The sequence below is a fragment of the Chelonia mydas genome, chromosome 9 (genome assembly GCF_015237465.2).
Source record: "Chelonia mydas isolate rCheMyd1 chromosome 9, rCheMyd1.pri.v2, whole genome shotgun sequence".
Classification (NCBI taxonomy): Eukaryota; Metazoa; Chordata; order Testudines; family Cheloniidae; genus Chelonia; species Chelonia mydas.
Genome location: NC_057855.1, coordinates 95,855,763 through 95,875,025, shown reverse-complemented (window position 1 = coordinate 95,875,025; position 19,263 = coordinate 95,855,763). Strand labels below are relative to the sequence as shown.

The 19,263-nt window shown below is 38.6% G+C and overlaps 1 protein-coding gene across 2 annotated transcripts in view; it reads left to right on the top strand.

The window, feature by feature from the left end:
• The window catches only part of LOC102946133 (transmembrane 9 superfamily member 2), a 41,453-nt gene extending 25,828 nt beyond the window's left edge, over positions 1-15,625 (top strand). Inside the window, exons 13-17 of one of the 2 annotated variants that reach the window (XM_007068665.4) lie at positions 316-475; positions 1,761-1,912; positions 2,725-2,836; positions 4,617-4,788; positions 14,994-15,625. In XM_007068665.4, coding sequence (XP_007068727.3) covers positions 316-475; positions 1,761-1,912; positions 2,725-2,836; positions 4,617-4,788; positions 14,994-15,061 — 664 coding nt within the window. In that variant the 3' untranslated portion in view covers positions 15,062-15,625. Of the gene's footprint in view, positions 1-270; positions 476-1,760; positions 1,913-2,724; positions 2,837-4,616; positions 4,789-14,993 lie in introns of both variants that reach the window. The other variant, XM_037909830.2, reaches the window with a different exon arrangement.
• The last annotated feature ends 3,638 nt before the right edge of the window (positions 15,626-19,263 follow it).

The window sequence follows — 19,263 nt, the reverse complement described above, 5'->3', positions numbered from 1 at the left end:
CTTAAACACACCATGTAACTTTTTTTATGATAGTGGCTCTTCACATTCCCTCGGTTTGTTTATAGCCAATTAAAGGTCTTCCAAATAAGTGGCCTTATTGCTAAAAGACTCTAAAGATTAAAGACAATTAGCTGTTGCAAGTGATAATTACCACTTTTTATGTATTGGTGGTGAAACAATATTGCATAGACTACAAGTGAATATTCATAATCCTTTAGCTTTATGAACCACCTAAAAATATTTAATTCTCTTCCGATTTCTCACTGCTAGTGAGAAAATTCTGTGTTGTGTTTTGTTTGTTTTTTTTTTTTTCAGTATTGTCTTCGCTGATTTCTTCATTATGAATCTTATTCTGTGGGTGAAGGGATCATCAGCTGCCATCCCCTTTGGCACACTGGTTGCTATCCTGGCAATGTGGTTTGGAATTTCTGTCCCATTAACCTTCATTGGTGCATATTTTGGATTCAAAGAAAAGGTAGTTTTTGAGTGCATTGTTTAAGTGTGTCTTATCTGCCACTCAGTATAATACTTTTCTGTTCTAACATCAAGTATTTATTCATGCGGAGTTAGCGTGTTAGCTGTCAACACCAAAATTTGGCTAAGATGCATATGGCTGTCCATTCTGAAATGAACTGTTTTCCAGCTTCTGATCTTTTTGTATGATGGACAAGAATACAAACTCATTTTCAAAATATTTTTCTGGCCATTCAGGATCTCTTCTAAGAACACATCTTTATTGACATTCCTCTTGTCTACACAGTATGTGTGCTACAGTCTTCTGAAAGGTTAACACATCTAGAAGAAAATCAGTAATTCCATCAAAAACTAAATAAAGACCTCTCCCTCCTGCATGCTGAAATTTACTAGGTCACCACTGAAGTGGAATTTCCAAAAAATCACTGTTTGTTGGTTTGTGCATTAGTTTGTCATCTTTAGAGGTTTGGTTTAGCTCAGTGGCGTATGGCTAAGGCTGCGAGTCTGTCACAGAAGTCACGGATTCTGTGACTTCTGCAGCGGCCAGCAGCAGTTTGGGTGTGTGAGAGGGGGCTCAGGGCTAGGGGTTGAGTGGTGGGGGGCTCCCCGGCTCCCATTGGCATGGGGCTGCAGCTCCTAGGCGGTGGAGGGGCCAGGGGGCTCTGTGTGCTGCCTGTACCTGCAGGTCCTGCCCCTGCAGCTGCCATTGGCTGCAGTTCCTGGCTAATGGGAGCTGTGCAGGCAGCACTTGTGGCAGGAGCTCCGCGCGGAGCCCCCTGATCCCTCCACCACCTAAGAGTTGCAGGGACGCAGAGCCAGGTAGCACCAGCAGGGCGTCCCGGGCCGCATGCCACTGTCCCCCTCCCCCACCACCAGCGGGCGCGGCCTGGCCCTCCTCTCCCAGCACCAGCAGGGTCCTGGGCCACCTCCCGCAGCGCCCCTGGGCCGCCCCAGTGCACCCTTAGCCCCCCACCCAAGTTTTAGTTAGGGGTTTATAGGAAAAGGCATGGACAGCTCACGGGCCATGAATTTTTGTTTACTGCCCGTGACCTGTCCATGACTTTTATTGAAAATATCTGTGACTAAAATGTAGCCTTATGGATGAAAACGTATCCTAATGGATGAATATAATGGGAGACTTAAGCATGTCAAGTTCCAAGGAGCTAGTATTAGGAAATAATAATCTTAAGTGTCTTTAATTCTTTTAACACTTTTTCCTATCTTATCTTGTTACTATGTTACTTACAGTTATTTGTCTTTTTTAATTGTATTAATTTCTTTCAAAGCCTATTGAACACCCAGTTCGTACAAACCAGATTCCTCGTCAGATCCCGGAGCAGTCGTTTTTCACAAAGCCGTTGCCTGGTATCATCATGGGTGGCATCTTGCCATTTGGTTGTATTTTTATTCAGCTTTTTTTCATTCTAAACAGTATTTGGTGAGTATTGTATCTTTACTTGATAGGCAGGCTGGACTGTCAGTTCAAAAATGGACATGTACAATGAGCACGGAGAACCCAAAACAGTGGATTCAGAAAAACCAGGAGGGAGACATGAAGGAATTTGCCAGTATTCCCTTTTTGTGAAATATCTTTAAATTGTAGTAATTGCATCCTTCTAATTATTACATAGATTTAATGCTTCCTCCCACATCTCATAAAACAGATACTTATGCACTTGGTAGGAAAGGGTGCATTTTTGTATGGTCAAGCATTTAGATGACCCTTGAGCTGAATAGGATTGATTTGTCTAGGGATAGAAGTCTGGGAGTGGAGGAGCAACTGTTAGAAGGTGTGGTATGGTAAAATAAGACAGCTGGAAGACTAATTTAAGCAATGTGAAGGAGGCAGATATTATGCTGGAGAGCAGCACTAGAGAGAGCCAATGGAGTATAAGGGCTCAGAAGGCCCTGAGATTTGAAATTCTGATAGTACCTTTCTAGTGAGAACAGTCCTTGACAGAAAGGTGAGGGGAAAGGAATGATTTTCCCTGGTCTATGTAGTCAGGGTCTAATTGTTTTATAAAACGATGCTAGAGCTTTGAGGTGCCCTTCCCCTGACTTCAACAATGCAATTGTGTAAGCAGCGTATTTACTCATGAAGGTAGAGGGATAGCGGGTAGAGGCTGGAGATTTGGAGGAGTATGTCAACAATGCAGACAAAGCCTGTTCTGTTTTCTAATCACTTTTTTTTGTTACATACCTAAGAAATAAGTAAACACTAATTTGACACATTTCTTTTGTGTGTTTTAGGTCCCATCAAATGTACTACATGTTTGGTTTCCTGTTCTTAGTATTTATAATTCTTCTTATTACATGTTCTGAGGCTACAGTCTTGCTGTGCTATTTCCATCTATGTGCAGAGGTAAATGAACATATTATTTTGATGCATGTATCATGACAGCGCAATGCATAGCTAGCTGGGACATGTTAGAGTGAAGTTTGCAAGGGGTGTTGGATGCCTATGCAAGGCCACCTCTGCAAAGTGCTGGACACTGTAGACTATGTGGGTGTATTGTCAGGATTCTCAAAAAGAAAAGGAAGGCTTGTGGCACCTTAGAGACTAACAAATTTATTTGAGCATAAGCTTCCATGAGCTACAGCTCACTTCATCGGATGCATTCATTTTCCACTGAATGCATCCGATGAAGTGAGCTGTAGTTTGCGAAAGCTTATGCTCAAATAAATTTGTTAGTCTCTAAGGTGCCACAAGCCTTCCTTTTCTTTTTGCGAATACAGACTAACACGGCTGCTACTCTGAAACCTGTCAAGATTCTGTGTATCGATTGTATGTACCTTTGGCCTGGTTATGTTGTTGGCCTATGTTTTGTAATATATACAAGTTAAATTTTAAAAAAAGACAATTTCTGCCTTGTCACTGCATCTGCAGTGCAAGCTCTCGTTTTATGCCCTGGGATGGTACTGTAATGGTAGAGGAGCCACAAAACAGGAAATGACAGTCCAGTTGGATTTTTAATGTTATGAACAGCTTGATTTAAGTCAGCTGTTGGGCATAACATGTCAGTGCTCAGCTTTGGAGGCTTTGTGCTGCTAATATCTGGCATGGCAGATTACAAAGTCATCAGTATAAAGGGGGAGGGATGTTGCTTTCAAATTGACCACTAATGAGGTATTGTACACTGTGTGGTTTTAGTAATTTTGTCTGTACTGAAAAGGGCTAGTTAAATATTTTCTAGCAATCCCCAACAAAATAATTCTTGTGGCTTAAAGAAAGCTTTGAATCTGATTTCACTAATACTTTTGCAAAAAGTTTGACACATTTTCAACTGTGTATTTAAAATAACAGTGAAAGAATGAAGTCCCATTTGTAACTGTTCCCTATAAATCATGAGTTAAGGTTTCCAATGTGCTGCGGCCAGTGTACTTTATAATTGCTCTGCAGTTTCAGTAACAAAATTTGCTTAACTTCCATCCAAGGTAGTATATATACTTATCCTGTCTTGAGGGTACACTCATGAAGGGGTGTGTATGTTGGCAGTTTTTGCAGTCTTGAAGATTTGATCCTCAACCATAGTGTTCATTTCCACTCTTGAATACTGTAGTTGAGCTGTGCAGTTAAACTACTATCATGTTGCCTCTTATGGCTGCATTTCTGTGGTGGACACTTGTACCATGTATATGTAAACTTGCAAGGTGCTTTGGGACCCTTGAGGGTGAGAGCTGCTACACATCTGTGAAATTTTCAATGAATTAATAGTTACTTAACACATTATCCTGTGTAAATGTATAATTCTGAAACTTTTTAAAATCTGCAAAAAAAAAAAAAAAAATTAAGTCCCCTGCACATTCTCCTGAAACTTTGTAGACTGAGCAGACATTTGCTGTAGTTCCCCAGTTTCTACAATTACCAGAAAACCCCTAAATATAGTCTTGATTGTAGATAACAGAATTTCACATTCATAGTTGAAAGATCCTGACAGAATTCACTCTGAGAAAGAAATAGCAATTGGAAAAGCATAATTTTAATGAAAAGGGGTTTAAGCAAAAGTATGAGTGTAGAAATATGCCAAGAAATGATTTAATCCGTCATACACTTGTAAATAATGCTTTGCTTTGAAATAAAAGTGCAGTTTTAGTTTTGTGCTTGGATTTTTTTTCCTGTAATGGTTTATTATTTCTTTCAGGATTATCATTGGTGGTGGAGATCGTTCTTAACAAGCAGCTTTACAGCCGTTTATCTTTTTATCTATGCTGTTCATTACTTCTTCTCTAAACTCCAAATAACGGGAACTGCTAGTACCATTTTATACTTTGGGTATACTATGATCATGGTTTTGATATTTTTCCTTTTTACAGGTAAGTGCAGCATTATTGGTGAAATTCAATGCAGTGGTTTCAGGACTTCTGGGTTACTGTTTTCTGAACATTCTAGCCAGAGTCAAGTTGAGAAACATTTGCTTGCAAGAAACAGCAATTTTTAAATTAAACCTGGTTTGAGTCTGCTGCTACCATAATTCACTCACCCAACCAAATGCACACTAGCAACATAACAGTACAGATAACGTATTGTTCCTGACCTGAAGATCTACAATCTAATTTGCAGCGATTCTTTTCTAACTTGTTGAGTTTCCTCGATTATTGCATGGTAGTGTAACAGTGACCTAAGAACATTATAGATTTACATTTTCAAAGTGTCCTTGACAGAAAAGCTTTTATATTGGAAATTACTTAGGAAGTCACAAAATGAAAGGGATGCTGATTTTTTTTTATATATATATATATATATATTAAAAAAAAAAAAAAAAAAAAAAAGTAAATGAAAGATAAGAAACGGAGACTAAAAATGAGAACAGCCTTTGCTGGAAGGATGAATGTGGGGCTGGAAGGATGAATGTGGGACTGGAAGATTTAATCCTGACACTAACTGTTGCAAGTCACTCAATATCTTGATGTGTGTTCACAGTGTGTAAAATGGGGCTAACACTTACCTAATTAATCCTTACAACAGATACTTGTAAAAGGTTTTGAAAATGTAAAGTGATCTAAATGCTAAATATAACTATTACTAAATGTAAAGGTTTTAAACTGCAAATGTTACACGTAGTGTATAGGGACTGGAAATTTTTATTTTCAATTTATTTAACTTGATAATGAATGCAAGATGTCCAAATATTCACATGGTAGTGAACTGGTATTGAGTATGTGATAGAAACCGAATACCCAGAGCAGTCAGATACTTGAAATGCCAGATGGTAAAGCAGATGCGATGTTGCGTAACTTGCAGATGCAAAGAAGAAAAGAGGGGTTAGGAATGTGTTGAACAAAACTTGCCCTACACTGACCCAAAAAAAAAAAAAAAGTTTGTGGAGGAGTTAAACATCTTGGGAGTTCTGAGCCTATTGAAATGAGGCAAATGGGGTACTGCAGCACATTGTTAAATAGACAGTGTGGGGACACTTCCAGTGTTGTGCTGTTGAGATGCAGGCAGGACCTCCTATTGTGGTCTACTAGAATGTACTTTATTCATATCTTCTGATGTAATTAAACTTGGAGCATAATGTGAGGAACAGGATTTTTTCCAGAACTAGAAGTTAGCTTTCTGGTAGAGTATATGAAGAATGTGTGAATTTTATTGATCAGATCATCAGCTCTTTTCCTCAGCCCCACAGAAAAGGCTAGGGTTTGTGAGGTCCAGGTTCAGCAGAAAGGTCTTTAGTACTGCAGTGAGTCGCAAGCACTTGGCGAATCCAAGAAACCTCCTTCTGCACTGATGTTCAATGGGTGCTTGCTGTGGAGACTTCTAGGTGGCTATTCACTTCAGGCTTCCTCATTTGTTCAAGAGAAGGGTCTAAATCTGGCCTCTTGTGACTGTAGCTGTAACTTTCAGAATTTAGAAAGGCAGGATGGCTCAGTGGTTAGGGTGCAAGTCTGGGACTTCAGAGACCTCTGTTCTATTCTGTGCTGTGCCACAGACTTTCTTTGTAACCTTGGACAATTTACTAAGGGCTGGTCTACACTAATTCTGTAAGTTGATCTAAGTCTTGGGAGCAAGTGATAGGACTTCTATAGGACTTTCTTAGATTCCCCATCTCTTCTTGGAAGATCCTCATTTACATTCAGAACACAATTAAAAAAATGTAAGTATTTTGGATGCACTCAGGGTTATTTCAGCCACCAACCTCAGTCTCTTCTCTGCTGCTGCCCTGCACCCCATTCTCTGTTGTCACTAGACTTGCTGAGATTAAGTTTGTCTGAGCCCGTTCCAACTTGTTACTTGCCATATACTAGTTGTGGAGAGAAGTGGATTTGGTGCCTGGCTACTTTGTGGGATAACTTCAAATGCTGTTGGAGAGAAGGAACTTTTGCTTTCTAAATTTGGATCTGCTGCCACACTTGGATCTATGATTAAGACCTGTGTAATTTTATTCTGTGGAAACCTGACGAAAAGTGGTAAAAAGGCAAATGGCTATGAATGAAGAATGAGATGCCAGGTTGAAATTGCCACTATTTTAACAAGAGGAGTATTCAGGGGAATAAAACTTCACACGCCGTAGAGTTCCAAACAGAGAGCCATATTTTGAAATGTGGACTCTGAAATTACTCATGCAAACTGTGCATCTACTACAGAATTATCTTAACATTCATAAGCAAGTGGTATCAAATGTAATTTTGGGGCTTGACGTGACAATTTGGCCCAGAAAGCTTCATACCAAAGAGGAAAGGCTCTTGTGCAAACAGGTTAAAAAACAAGGTGCAATGCTCTTCATGCTCAGGATCACATCTTTCTAATAATCTTTCGTTACCTTGGTGCTGCAAGATGTAGAGTTCACACAGTCCTACCTTACAAGTGGCATTTCACTTTGAATCCCAAAGCACAAGAGTGGTAGAATTATAGGGAAAATGCCTTCTGTATATAGAGGGTTATTTTAAACTGTGACTAGTGCTGTTAATTTGTAGTATCCTGTTATTGATGAGCTACAAGACACTGACCGATAACTCACTGCTACCTCTAAAAGACTTCTACCTGCTTATTGAAAACCACTTCAAATATTTATATTTGCTTAACATCTAGAATTTTAGAAATGTAGGAGTGGAAGGGAGCTTGATAGGTCATTTAGTCCAGTCTTTTGCACTGAGGTAGGACTAGGTATATATGGCCAAATCGCACACAGCTGTTTCTAGGCAGTTCTTCTTCATTTTCCTGGACACTGTAAAAGTTGGTGGGTTTTTTTCTTTTTATTACTATTTAAGCCTTGCAGCTGAGAGGGGAGGAGAGCCTGATCTTTTTTATGCCTGAAACTGGTTGAATAACCACCTGAGGTAACAAAACAGCACAGTGCATGCTAGAATTAGCAGGGAGTATTAGTGCATGCGTTTCTGAGCAAAGTGAGCAAATACCCTGTGTAAGTTATGTTTAATGATGTTAGCTGCCATGTATTTGCTATGTTTTTTCCTTCTCATTATTTACACCCTGCTGAAGTCTGTCTCTCCTCCGCTTTTCATGGGGGGACAGGAGGGGAAGGCTGTGGATTGTATCCTTTGCAGTGTTGAGTCTCTTAAAAGTGAAAACTGAGAAGGATTTAGTGCTTCCCATTTTAAATTATTAGAAAGCAAACACGAACTGTGGCATGATGCAGGTTAAACCCCTACTTAAATTCTGCCAAAACAGATAAGCTCCAGATGTCCTCTGTAATTTACAAAAAAGAAATCTATAGTTAAAAATGTTTTAATTATTTTTAAACTAAAGCAATATGTTAATATGTGTCTGGATTTTAGCATAGGTTAGCTGCTACATTGCCAATTTCAATTTCAACTTACAAGATGTAAATTGATAGAATTAAAAATATCCTTTTTCACATATAAAATAATTGAAATTGTCATGGCAGCTGCTGAAATGGTATTAAGAGCTTCAGATGTGTTGATCCTGGAGTCCTTAATGGGAAGGCCAATGAGGCTTGAAAAACTACAATAATATGTAATTGTTATTTTCACGTGCTAACTTTTATAGAACCACATTAATAGTAGTTCTGCTTTCTATAACCATTTCATGACAAAAGTCAGTGTGGAATCACATTACTTTAGGAAGTGACTGTTTTTCCAAATTCTATACTTTGTAAGTTAAAAATGGCTTGTATATTTAAATTTGTGAGCAATTCAGAGTTTGAGTCCTTGATAATCTGTTTTTGAATTTTATCCTCTCTGATAATTTAACAATCAGTGCTTTGGGTGGATAGTAAACTACTGAACCTACACAATCCAATGAAGGTTAGAGGAGTTTGGTTTATCATGACTTTTCCTTAGTAGCACCCACTTTGTAAATTAAACCTAAATAAGGGCCCAATCCTGCCAACACTTCTAAATGTGAGTAAAGTTACTGATGTGAGTTAATGGATTGCTCACATGAGTAGATGTACTACTGTGCATAACTATTCCAGTTACGTTAGCAGTAGGATTTTTTTCTACATTTTTTAAACATTTCTCCATCACAGTACCTGAAATCCAATATAAAATTCCTCATTAGCAGCTCGTGCATGGCAACATGGTTGTGGCCTCCACAAAAGACTACAGTGAATAGCCAAGTAGGAGCTGAATGCTGAAGCTGAACAAATACTTGTGAATATTTAAAACAATGACAGTCACCAATATAATCAAGCTGGCCAAATCGAACTATTTTTGTGTACATCCAAACAGACGCTATTTTAATGTACAAATTGCAGAGAAATAAATAAATATGTAGTAAGTATATGTGAATGGTGATAGTTATGATTACATGAATTTTATGCTTGGGGACAAAAAATGGTTGCGTTTAGTCAAAACATGTTGCTTTACAGTGACCTATTTTTGAACATCACTTTCAATTGTGAGTTAATACCATGTTCAAAATTGAGTTTTGATCTTCTGGGTAGACTGTGTTTAGAATCTGAGATTCTGAAGCACCCACCACTGTGCAGTGATTGAAACCAGTATGATACAAAGAGCTTTTAAGGTACATAAGAAGTATCAGCCAAGTGCAGAGTGCTCTTCTATTTGCTTTCTTACATTCTGTTCGTGCTCTGAATGTTTTTGTCTTCATTAAACAATAAAGCTAGAAGAGCCAAGTAGAACAGGGCAGTCTGCTTTGAAGTGTTTTGGGTTTACTTGGTGCAGTAATTGTGTTTTTTAATATTGAAGTGAAATTTAAAAAGAAATAGTTTACTAATAAATTTGTTAGCCAGTTAAAAGAATACCATTAGCAAACATTCTGTATGTACAGAAAGAAAACTGTTGCTAAGTGCTATTATGCATTACTGGTAGAGAATTCAACAATATAGAAAGCTGAGGACAAAAGATAAAAAGAGCTGAATTGTCAGCTGTTTTCAGATGTATTGGTCATATTTTGCCTCTTAGGGTAGGAAAGTTACTTCAGACATTCAGTAACATCTTGACTATCAGTTTCATGAATTTTAAATAATTGCCATAAAAAAAAAAACAAGCTTACATTTACACTTCTGGAGAATTAGAGAGAAGATATATAATGGTTTGTAGTGAGCTGATGCTTTCATTTCTATGGATGGAGCTCTAAGGGCTTATCTACGAAAGTTAGTCTTAAAGTAATTGTGAAGGACATCCCTTTGAAGATAGCTCTACCAAAAAAAAAAGTAATTCCTTAAATGCATGTCTGCCCTAATCCATATTCATATTTTTGTAAATTTGCAGGCTTGGGATTACTTAAACTAAAATAAAAAATAATAAAAAGGTGCACTCGTAACACTTGATTCTAGAACAAATCAAGGCCTTTTAGAGATATAAGAGGAGTTTGTTGCGGTTGAGCTCTTTCACAATAGTATGGGGCAAAGAGAGGTCTATATCCAAGCTCTTACCCCTATCAAAAAGGTAGATTGTGGAATAAAAGTGTAGTGCTAACAGAAATTCTTCAGGAACAAAGTATGATCTTTCCTGTTTAAATCAGTAATTTTTACTGGAATAAACAGGTTAACATCCACAGTGAGTAGGACTTGCTTACAGTGAAAAGAGTTTGGGTTTTCCTGTTCTGTGTTCCATCTGATATTTCACTTGGGATTGCAAGTGTTCTTGCATTTCGATAACTAAATAACCAGTCACATGAATTTGTAACTTGAATCAGTAGACTCTGTACAGATTCTTTCAGAAAATGTTGCTTTTGCTTTTGACCATGCTTTGTGAAAGAAACTGAAGTAGCTTTGAATGGTAACAAATTAGACCACTTATGAACAAATAACCTTGTTGGTTTTTTGGTAAACATAGATGTGTTTTTTGAATTGGGCATCATGTTGTAAACTTACTAAAGTTGATACCAGGCATGTATACTAAATTAGAAATCTAATAGTGTGTCTCCTCTGCAGGAAAGGGTGTCCTGTTTAACAAGCTGGTTCAGATATTACTGGAATGATATTTTAATAAAGCAACAAAAGATGGCAATCGAGGCAAGATTTCAGTTGAGAGAAACTATCAGCTGTGTGCTTGTATTTCAAGACTGGCTTTCATGAGAGAGGTGCTCAGAGGAAAGAGAATCTGAAAATGCCAGCCTTGACTTGTCTGGCATCAGTGTCTCACCAGTGTGCCATGCTAGCTGATAACATTTCGAACAATGGCAGTCAGGCACCTAACTCCTTTGGGAGCCTCTGAAAATCCCAGCCTTCTTGTCCATCATATTGAAGTAAATGATATAGCTAAAGCTGCAGCCTTTAAAATAGCCTTTAAAATAACCGTTTCCTTCAGTTGTATTCACCTCACCAAGGTATTACTTGGTTTGTATTTTACTCTTAACTAGTTGGTCAGTGCCAATATCATAGAATTGCTTATGTGGGACACCATCCTAATCAAACATTTTATACCCATTTATCACTTCTGTAAATTACTACATCAGGTGCCAGACAGGGAAGAATTGGGCCCATTCTGCTCAGTCAGTCATTCATACACAGCAACTTAGTGCAGTGGCTTTCACAATACAGAGTTGAAGTGAAATACGTTAGTTTATTTAAAAAGTTTGCAAAGGCAATAGAAAATAAATGACTTTACAAGCAGAATAGAAAAGTCAAGTGACAGCCTTTCAGATAGCAATAAAGCTGTGAACCAGGTTGGAGAAGAAATACTCCCTTCCCCAGAAGTGGTCTTGTTTTTGGAACCTGGAAGAAGTGGGCAGCTTTTATGAGAGGATTTTAAGTGTGTTATAGGAGCTCTGCAAACATACAGGTTACTTGTGAACAATAATTTAATCCAACTGTCAGCTAATGTTGACTCTGTGTAATATCAAACTACTGAAAACAAGCAATGTACTGAACTCAGCCACAGGAGCTGTTAGTCTGTCAGATAAATGTTTAACCTACAGGTTTAAAAAAACCTTGAGAATATTTAAAAGATTGCTTCACTGAAGTTTTCGACTGATTTGCTATAGTTCACTCATCATAAATCTGCAATAAAGGATGCTTAAAGGTAGATTTTTGAAATGATATGGACCATGGTAGCTCCTCTGAAACTATTTTGATCTTTGAGTTTGAAGTAGACTTGATAGCTATCAACTAGGGGCTATTTATGATTCAAATAATGGTATCCATAGACTTAAATGCCCTTTGAAGTCTCTTGTCACTACAACCATCCACATTCTAAATCCTTAAGAAATTTTTGTTTGGTTGGAGGAATTACAGTGCATGCTGGGGTTCATAATGGAAACGGTGACTGAACTCTAACTACAGATGTGCCATTATAATATTGGTAGGGGAGATTTTGTGTTCTGGTGATGAAAGTAATTATATAGGCTACTGGACAAAATCCAAATTAGGTGTCTAGCAGTTTTCTGTCTGAGCTACATCTGTGTGCCTCTTGCAGTTCAGGGTGACACGTGGTGTTTGACACTTGCCTCCATTTCATGCATTTATGAGTATACATCTCAGATTTAGCTGCGAATATCCGTAAATCTACTAGGCTTCTACTATCTAAATTGACAAAATCTCCAAGAAAGAATATTTTCTCTTTGATTTGTTGAACAGAATTTGGGGAGGGAAGTTGGCAAGTGATTCTATTGGTGTACTTGAGAAACCTGATTATAGATTAAATAGTCCTTGTTCACTGGGAATGGCTTTGGTAACTTTGAGGGAAGAGTGGTGCGTAGGGAAGGTCCAGAGTAACAAGGGTCAGTGGATGGGGGTTTATATAGACTATATTTCTATAGTAAGCTTGTATATACTTGCAATCGCATGTTCATAGAACTGTGCAATGGGAAAATCTTATTCTTGTGCTAAAACTTTAGTGCTGTAAAATATTGAATTTCTGTTACAGGAAAGCTGATTGATTTTTAATATACCTAATCTGTTAAACATGCAGGAAAAACATAGCACTTCAGTAAGTAGCTGCTTTAAGAGACAGAAGAAGGCTCAAAGCAGGTTATGTTATAAACATAACAAGAACGTGGGATAAGGAGAAACAAACACTAAAATGAAGAAACTATGAGCTAGGGGAGGAGAGTTTGTAACAATGCAGATACAGGAGTATTGGACACAATGGGAAGGAGTCGGAGAATCAACTAGAAAGACTTAGTGATGTCAAGCCCACAGAGGAATTAAATTCCTTTTGTGGTTGGTGTATGATTTCCTATCAAGCATGGTAAATCTGCCAACCCCCACTGTTTTGGACTATGATAACTGAAGATTTGGAGGAAAAAGGTAATCTATAGCACCTAATAGTAGGCTGTCAAAAGCCCTTTACGAGAAATGTACGTGGCAAAATGAAGTATCACAAGAACTAGCAGGTATATAATAGGAAGCATCTGAAGAAAGGCTTCTCATTTATCACTTGTGAAAGTGTGGTCAGCAAGCGGTTAGGTGGGTAGAAAGACGCTAATTCAATAAATATGTAAAAGGTAAAATAGTCTAATAAAGAACTTGAAACTTCCTTCCAGTGGCTGTGCCTGTGATGGTGAATAAATAAGATTGTAGAGCTGATATTGAACATGTTCTATTTTCCATAATTATGTTTATAAAAAGCCTCTGATGGAGTGGACTGGGTATGTCTCCTAAGGGTGCAGTGAATCTTTATAGGAGTGTTGCACTTCGCTGTCTTTTTAAAAACTTGTTTAGCTAACACTGATTTTTCTTACCATTGGGAGGGTGTTAATTGTGACATCTAGTTTAATGTCTGTGCCTCAGTTAACCAAAGTGCAAAGTGCCTATAGTAATAGCTATTTCCTGGAGGGGTTTTGAGGTTTAATATTGAATCTCCTTGAATGCAAGGTTGTTAGATGGACAACTTACTTATTTCATAAAGTTTGCCTTTGAAATTGGTGCAGGAGTTTGAGAGAAACACATTTACCCCTGAGTCTCAATTGAGTTAATGGGGAGGATATTTGGGACACATTGCATATGTCCCCAGTAACTGAAAAGGAGGCATAGTCTTCCCTTCTTCTTTCCAGTCACCCCATCACAGTGATAGTGGGTGAGGCAGCCACAACTTTGCTCTTTACAGTAAAAACAGAAAATACTCTGGCCCTGGGCCAGTCTCTTCCTCTGCCCTATGTTGTTCTCCACCTTCTTGCCATGCAATGGTTACTGCTGCCTTAAATCTTCAGTAACTTCTGCAGGCTACTCAACCCTTGCTTATAGAGCAGAAGGGACCACTATGATCATGTAGTCTGACCTCCAGAATAACACAGGCCAGAGAATTTCCCCCAAAACAATTCTTAGAGCACATTTTTTTAGGAAAACATCCAGTCTTGATTTTAAAATTGCCAAATTGCGCACTGTAGCCCTTCATAAATTTGTTCCAGTGGCTAATTACCTTCACTTAGAAATTCACACCATAATTCCAGTCTTCATTTGTGTAGCTTGACAGGGAGGTACACAGCTCACTCGTGTGAACTCCCCTTCCACAGAAGGGTGGATTTTGAAAATTTAGTTGGACTACCATTTTCGGTGGTAGGTTGGCCCACACTCCAGCTGGAATGTTTATTTGTACCATGGTTGTGTCTTGAGGCCCCAATCAAGATCAGCCCTAGTACAATGGACTCGCATAGTAAGACAGTTTTTGTCCTTAATAGGTAGACTAAATAAAGGAAAAATAGAGATGAAGTGACTTATCTGGGATCACATAATCAGTGGCAGAGCCAGGAATAGAATCCAGGTCTCTTGACTCCCAGTCAGTGGGCAATTCACTAGATCACATGGCCTTGCAGTAGTGTATGACCTAAAGACAGAGCTGGACATGGCCTTTGCATATGTATACATTGTAAATGTTTCATACAGTAGAGGAAATTAACTACTAGTTGATTTAGAGTATCTATATGGCTGCTAATGACAGATTTGTGTAACCACGTTCAATGGGTTACAGGTACATCATGCAAGAAAATCCTAAGTCTTTATTAACTTTGAAATTGATAAGTTAGTAGCCCCAGGTTGTGCATTGTTAAAATTAAAAAGTGCACTTTTATTTCGGGATAGGTAACTGGAGGATAATGAGATATTCTGTCCTGCTGGGAATTTTCTGTTACTAGACTTGCTCCAGAAGCATGTACGGAAGGTTAACTAACTATTTTAACACTCTTCTTGTTTTAGGGACGATTGGATTTTTTGCCTGCTTCTGGTTTGTTAGTAAGATTTACAGTGTTGTGAAAGTGGACTGAAGAATTTCAAAGTGTCTTTGGAACATATCTCCCTTGCTGTGATATATTTTTACCATGTATTGAGAAACCTACTGCATAATTATTTTAAGATGTAAAAGCTGAATCTCAGTCTGTATGGCACAAAATACAAGTTTTATGGATGGAATAGCAGCACTGGAAAACATTTACACCAGTCATACTGTCCCTGAAAATGTTAATCCATTCTAATAATTTTTAAAAAATACCATATACAAAGTTTGATTTAAAACAAATGAACGATGCAATGAAAACCGTTTCTTTTTTTAAAAAAATAGTGCATTATATAGTTTTCTAGCTGAGATTTCTTGTGATTTTTGTTACTTTTCTTTTTACTTTTACCAATTATACCATCAAAGCATAGGACTGTCCAGTAAATACTATGTAAAAATGTGAAACTTTTTTAACTTAAAACTGATTGTACATAGTATTGTGCACCTTCTTTACAGCTTGTTTATCATCGTACAAAGGAACATGTATTTAGTGTAATGTAGAATTTTGTTAAGGATATCGACACTGTTTTTCTTCAAATAAAACTGCACAACTCTGGCTGACTTGTCCATTTTCTTGTCAGTATGTCACCACTCTTAAGTTTCATTCATTTACTTTGTCAAATGAGCTGCAAAGAAATGATTCCCAAAGGCACAAACCCTTATTTCTGGGCTGTACTGCTAGTTATGGAGTGTTCAAACGTAGGGAACAATAGCCAAGTGGAGCCTAACTGCTGCTTTGGATTATAGGATGAGAGGCATTCTCTCTTCTAAGCAGATCCACTCCAGGGCTTTAAAGGGGATTACCAACACCTCTGATTGTATCTGGAAGTGAACAGGAAATCATTGCAGAGACAAGCTCTGTTACGTTCATGCTGGTCACACTTGAAGAACAAGGGGATGTTGAGTGAAATTTAAAGGAAATCTTTTTTTTTTTCCACACAATGTATGATCAAATGAGCTCGTTGCCAGAGGAAGTTGTAGAGGCCAAGAATTTAACGAGATTCAAAATGTCATAATCCGAGTTTAAGGCCAGAAGGGATCACCAGATCATCCAGTGTGTGACCTCCTGTATAATGTGATTGGATTTTTACGTGGTTATCAAGACTAACCAGAGTTACCATTAACAACAAATTTTGGAAGGGATATTAAACCTTGTGATTCAAGGCTTAAGCAGACATCTAACTATTAGTGACCAGGATGAGACTGATGTGTGAGACAGATTATCCCTCATGCCTACTGCAGTGTCTCATGCTCTGAAACATATGGGAGGCAGGTTAGTCAACTAGATGGACATTGGATTTGATTCAGTATGGCAATTCCTATGTTCCACTACTTCCATTTTATCTAGGTTGGAATCACAGCCAGCTTGCTTTCATACAGATCCCCCATTGCTTGTCGGCCACTAGGAGCGTAATGGGACTATGGCAAAAAATAAATAAATGTAAAGTTGAGGATCACAGGCATGTTGATGACATTGCAGTCCAAGACCTCTTTCCCCTTGTGGATTCATGTGTCAATAGTGAACGAGGGTCACTGATGGAACCCTGAACACCTCCACATGTGAGGTCATTTTTAAAAAGTTTGAGAACGGCATGAATTAAACTTCTATTTCCTGAGGCTTGCAGAGGAGCTGGCAAATGTATGATAGCAAAAATTAGTTTTAAAATAAAATTGACCATTGGTCAAGCAGAGCAGAGTTGTGTCTGAGTATATGTTAGCCAGCATGAGCATGGGATAGCAAAATTCAGTACAGAAAGCCCATCTTCTAGCTAGGTAAAGATAAGCTGGGGGTACATACAACTTTGTCAGGAGCTCCTCTTTGGCTGATATTCTGCCCTGTAGTAACCCTGTTCCTGCAGAAGTCCAAAGGTCTTCAGTTTTAGTTCAGATGATTCTCTGTTTCTGCAGAGTTTATAATTTTTACAGGTCCAGAGAGGAACATGGGTGTAACAAGAAAAGGAGTACTTGTGGCACCTTTAGAGACTAACCAATTTATTTGTGCATAAGCTTTCGTGAGCTACAGCTCACTTCATTGGATGCATGGGTGTAACAGTCTCACAGAGTTTATAAGCAGTTCTGACTCCATAATACCATTGTACAGTTCTTCCCACCCCCATCACCACCAATTTTTTTTTCAAAATGATGCTGGAATGGCCCCTAATCAGAAACTTGCAGAATATGGAGACAAGTAGAATAAACTTATTGCACACATTTTAGGGGGGAGAAATTAAACAACTTTATAATTTTTCCTCCATGACAATCCACCCATTCTCTATACCCAGTTAACACTCATAATGGGAACACTTTACAAATAAGCAATCAAGTACTTAAGAGTAGTGTATCGGAAAACTTGCTATAAAAATACTGTTGCTTTGCTAGGCAGTTAGCACATCTTTTTGTGCACTTCATGTGTGATTTTACTTGTGATGTGGCCTCTTAAGAGTTAAGGGGTCTGATTTTTCAGTGTTGCTGAGCTCTTGGAGCTCCCAATGACTCCAACTAGGGATCTGAAATCAGGCCCTGTGTACGTCCAGAAACGCTAGCCAGTGGTGTTAAATGTATTCATCCTCATGTTGAAACTGGTGCCATTCAACAAAAGGCACTTCCTCTTATAAACTTCATACTTCAAGAGTTTCATTGAACTATAAAAATCACTTTTATTTACATTTTACAGGAAATGTCAGCTGAAATCGCTTCTGCATCTTATGGAATTTGGGGTTAAAACTGGCATAATGTCCCAGCAGGATTTGGTTGCCAGATTAATAACTTAATTTCTGTAAGCGGGCATTGTGTAAAATAAAGTTTTAGTTTAAGATATTGGCTTTGCTTAACCACCAGAAATTTTAAAAATAGGAACTGGGGTGAGCAAGGTCTCTACAAAACTCAAGTGACACAGGGCCCAGGTTCTAAAGTTTTAAAATAGGTTACTCTAAAATACGATTATCTCCTTTTAAAAAAAAAAAAACCTTCACAAGGACTTTTAGCATGTACATAGCAGCCAGATTCATTAGAATTTGTATTAACTAATTAAACAGTCTGATAAATGTGATTAAATCAATATGGCTCCAAAGGACAGTTTCAATTCTGCTTTAAAATTTTCAAGGTAGAAATACGTTGTTTTGCCTCCCAATCTGTGGACATTTTGCTGACAGACTTGTTATATTAGGACAGTGATATTACAATAAACTGAAACATGAGATGGAGCTGTTTCCTCCCTCAAGGGGGAGGAAAGGATCTGGAGTCAAGATGGGAATTAATACAGTTCTAAAAATTGGGTATTAGTATTAATCTAACACCAAACAACCCCCCCCCCCTCTTTTAATGGACAGCTTGAGTATGACTCTAATCTCAAACTATCCTTGTCATCTTTTAGAAGGTCGTCTTCATTTAAAAACAGGGCAATCAAGGTCTGATATTTCTAAGGTTTTTTAAAAACATAACTGCTCTTTGGAAAGAATTCTGTGGCAGCTTTTGTGCTCAATGAAGAGTGCAAATACCTTTTTTGGCTTTACTTCATCTCTTAAAAAAAAAGACTCTCAAGTATTTGCATTAATTTAGACTTGATGCAAAGTGGTCGACTCAGCCCAGAAAAGGCTTAAATCCTGTTTTTTAAATTTAGGAGGTACAGAATGGGCTGTGGTAGAATAGCATAAGTGGTTTCATCTTCACTCTTTTTACTGGATGATGCTGAACGTGTGGGTCTGATCCCACCTCCTTGAAGATGCTCTTGTACCTGTAGCCATAGATGTAGGGGTAAAGGCGGCAGAGGAACGGGAGAAGCACCACTGAGCTAAGCCACCAGCCCTGGCCACATGTGCAGCAGGCTGGAGGGCAGCATGCACAGCAGGTGCAAGGCCATGATCATGAAGATCACCCTGGGGGCCTTGCAGTGGTGAGGGCTGGGTTGCAGGTGGCTGGTCCTGGGGAGGGGTGCAGACCCTGGGTCATCAGCATGTTCTGCTGATGGGATTCCCGGAGCACCATCCCATAGCAGCCCAGCATGATGGCCACTGGGCTGAGGAAGGAGGGGGAGATGCTGAGAGCCACATAGGAGGCACTGGAGGTCCACTCCATGGTGTACAGGGAATTGCGCCAGTTGAAGGTGGCTGATGCCAAGCAGCCAGGTTAGCAGGATGAGGGCACTGCTCCTGCTGGGGGTCATCCTGGCTGTGTAGGAGGGTGGGTGGATGATGG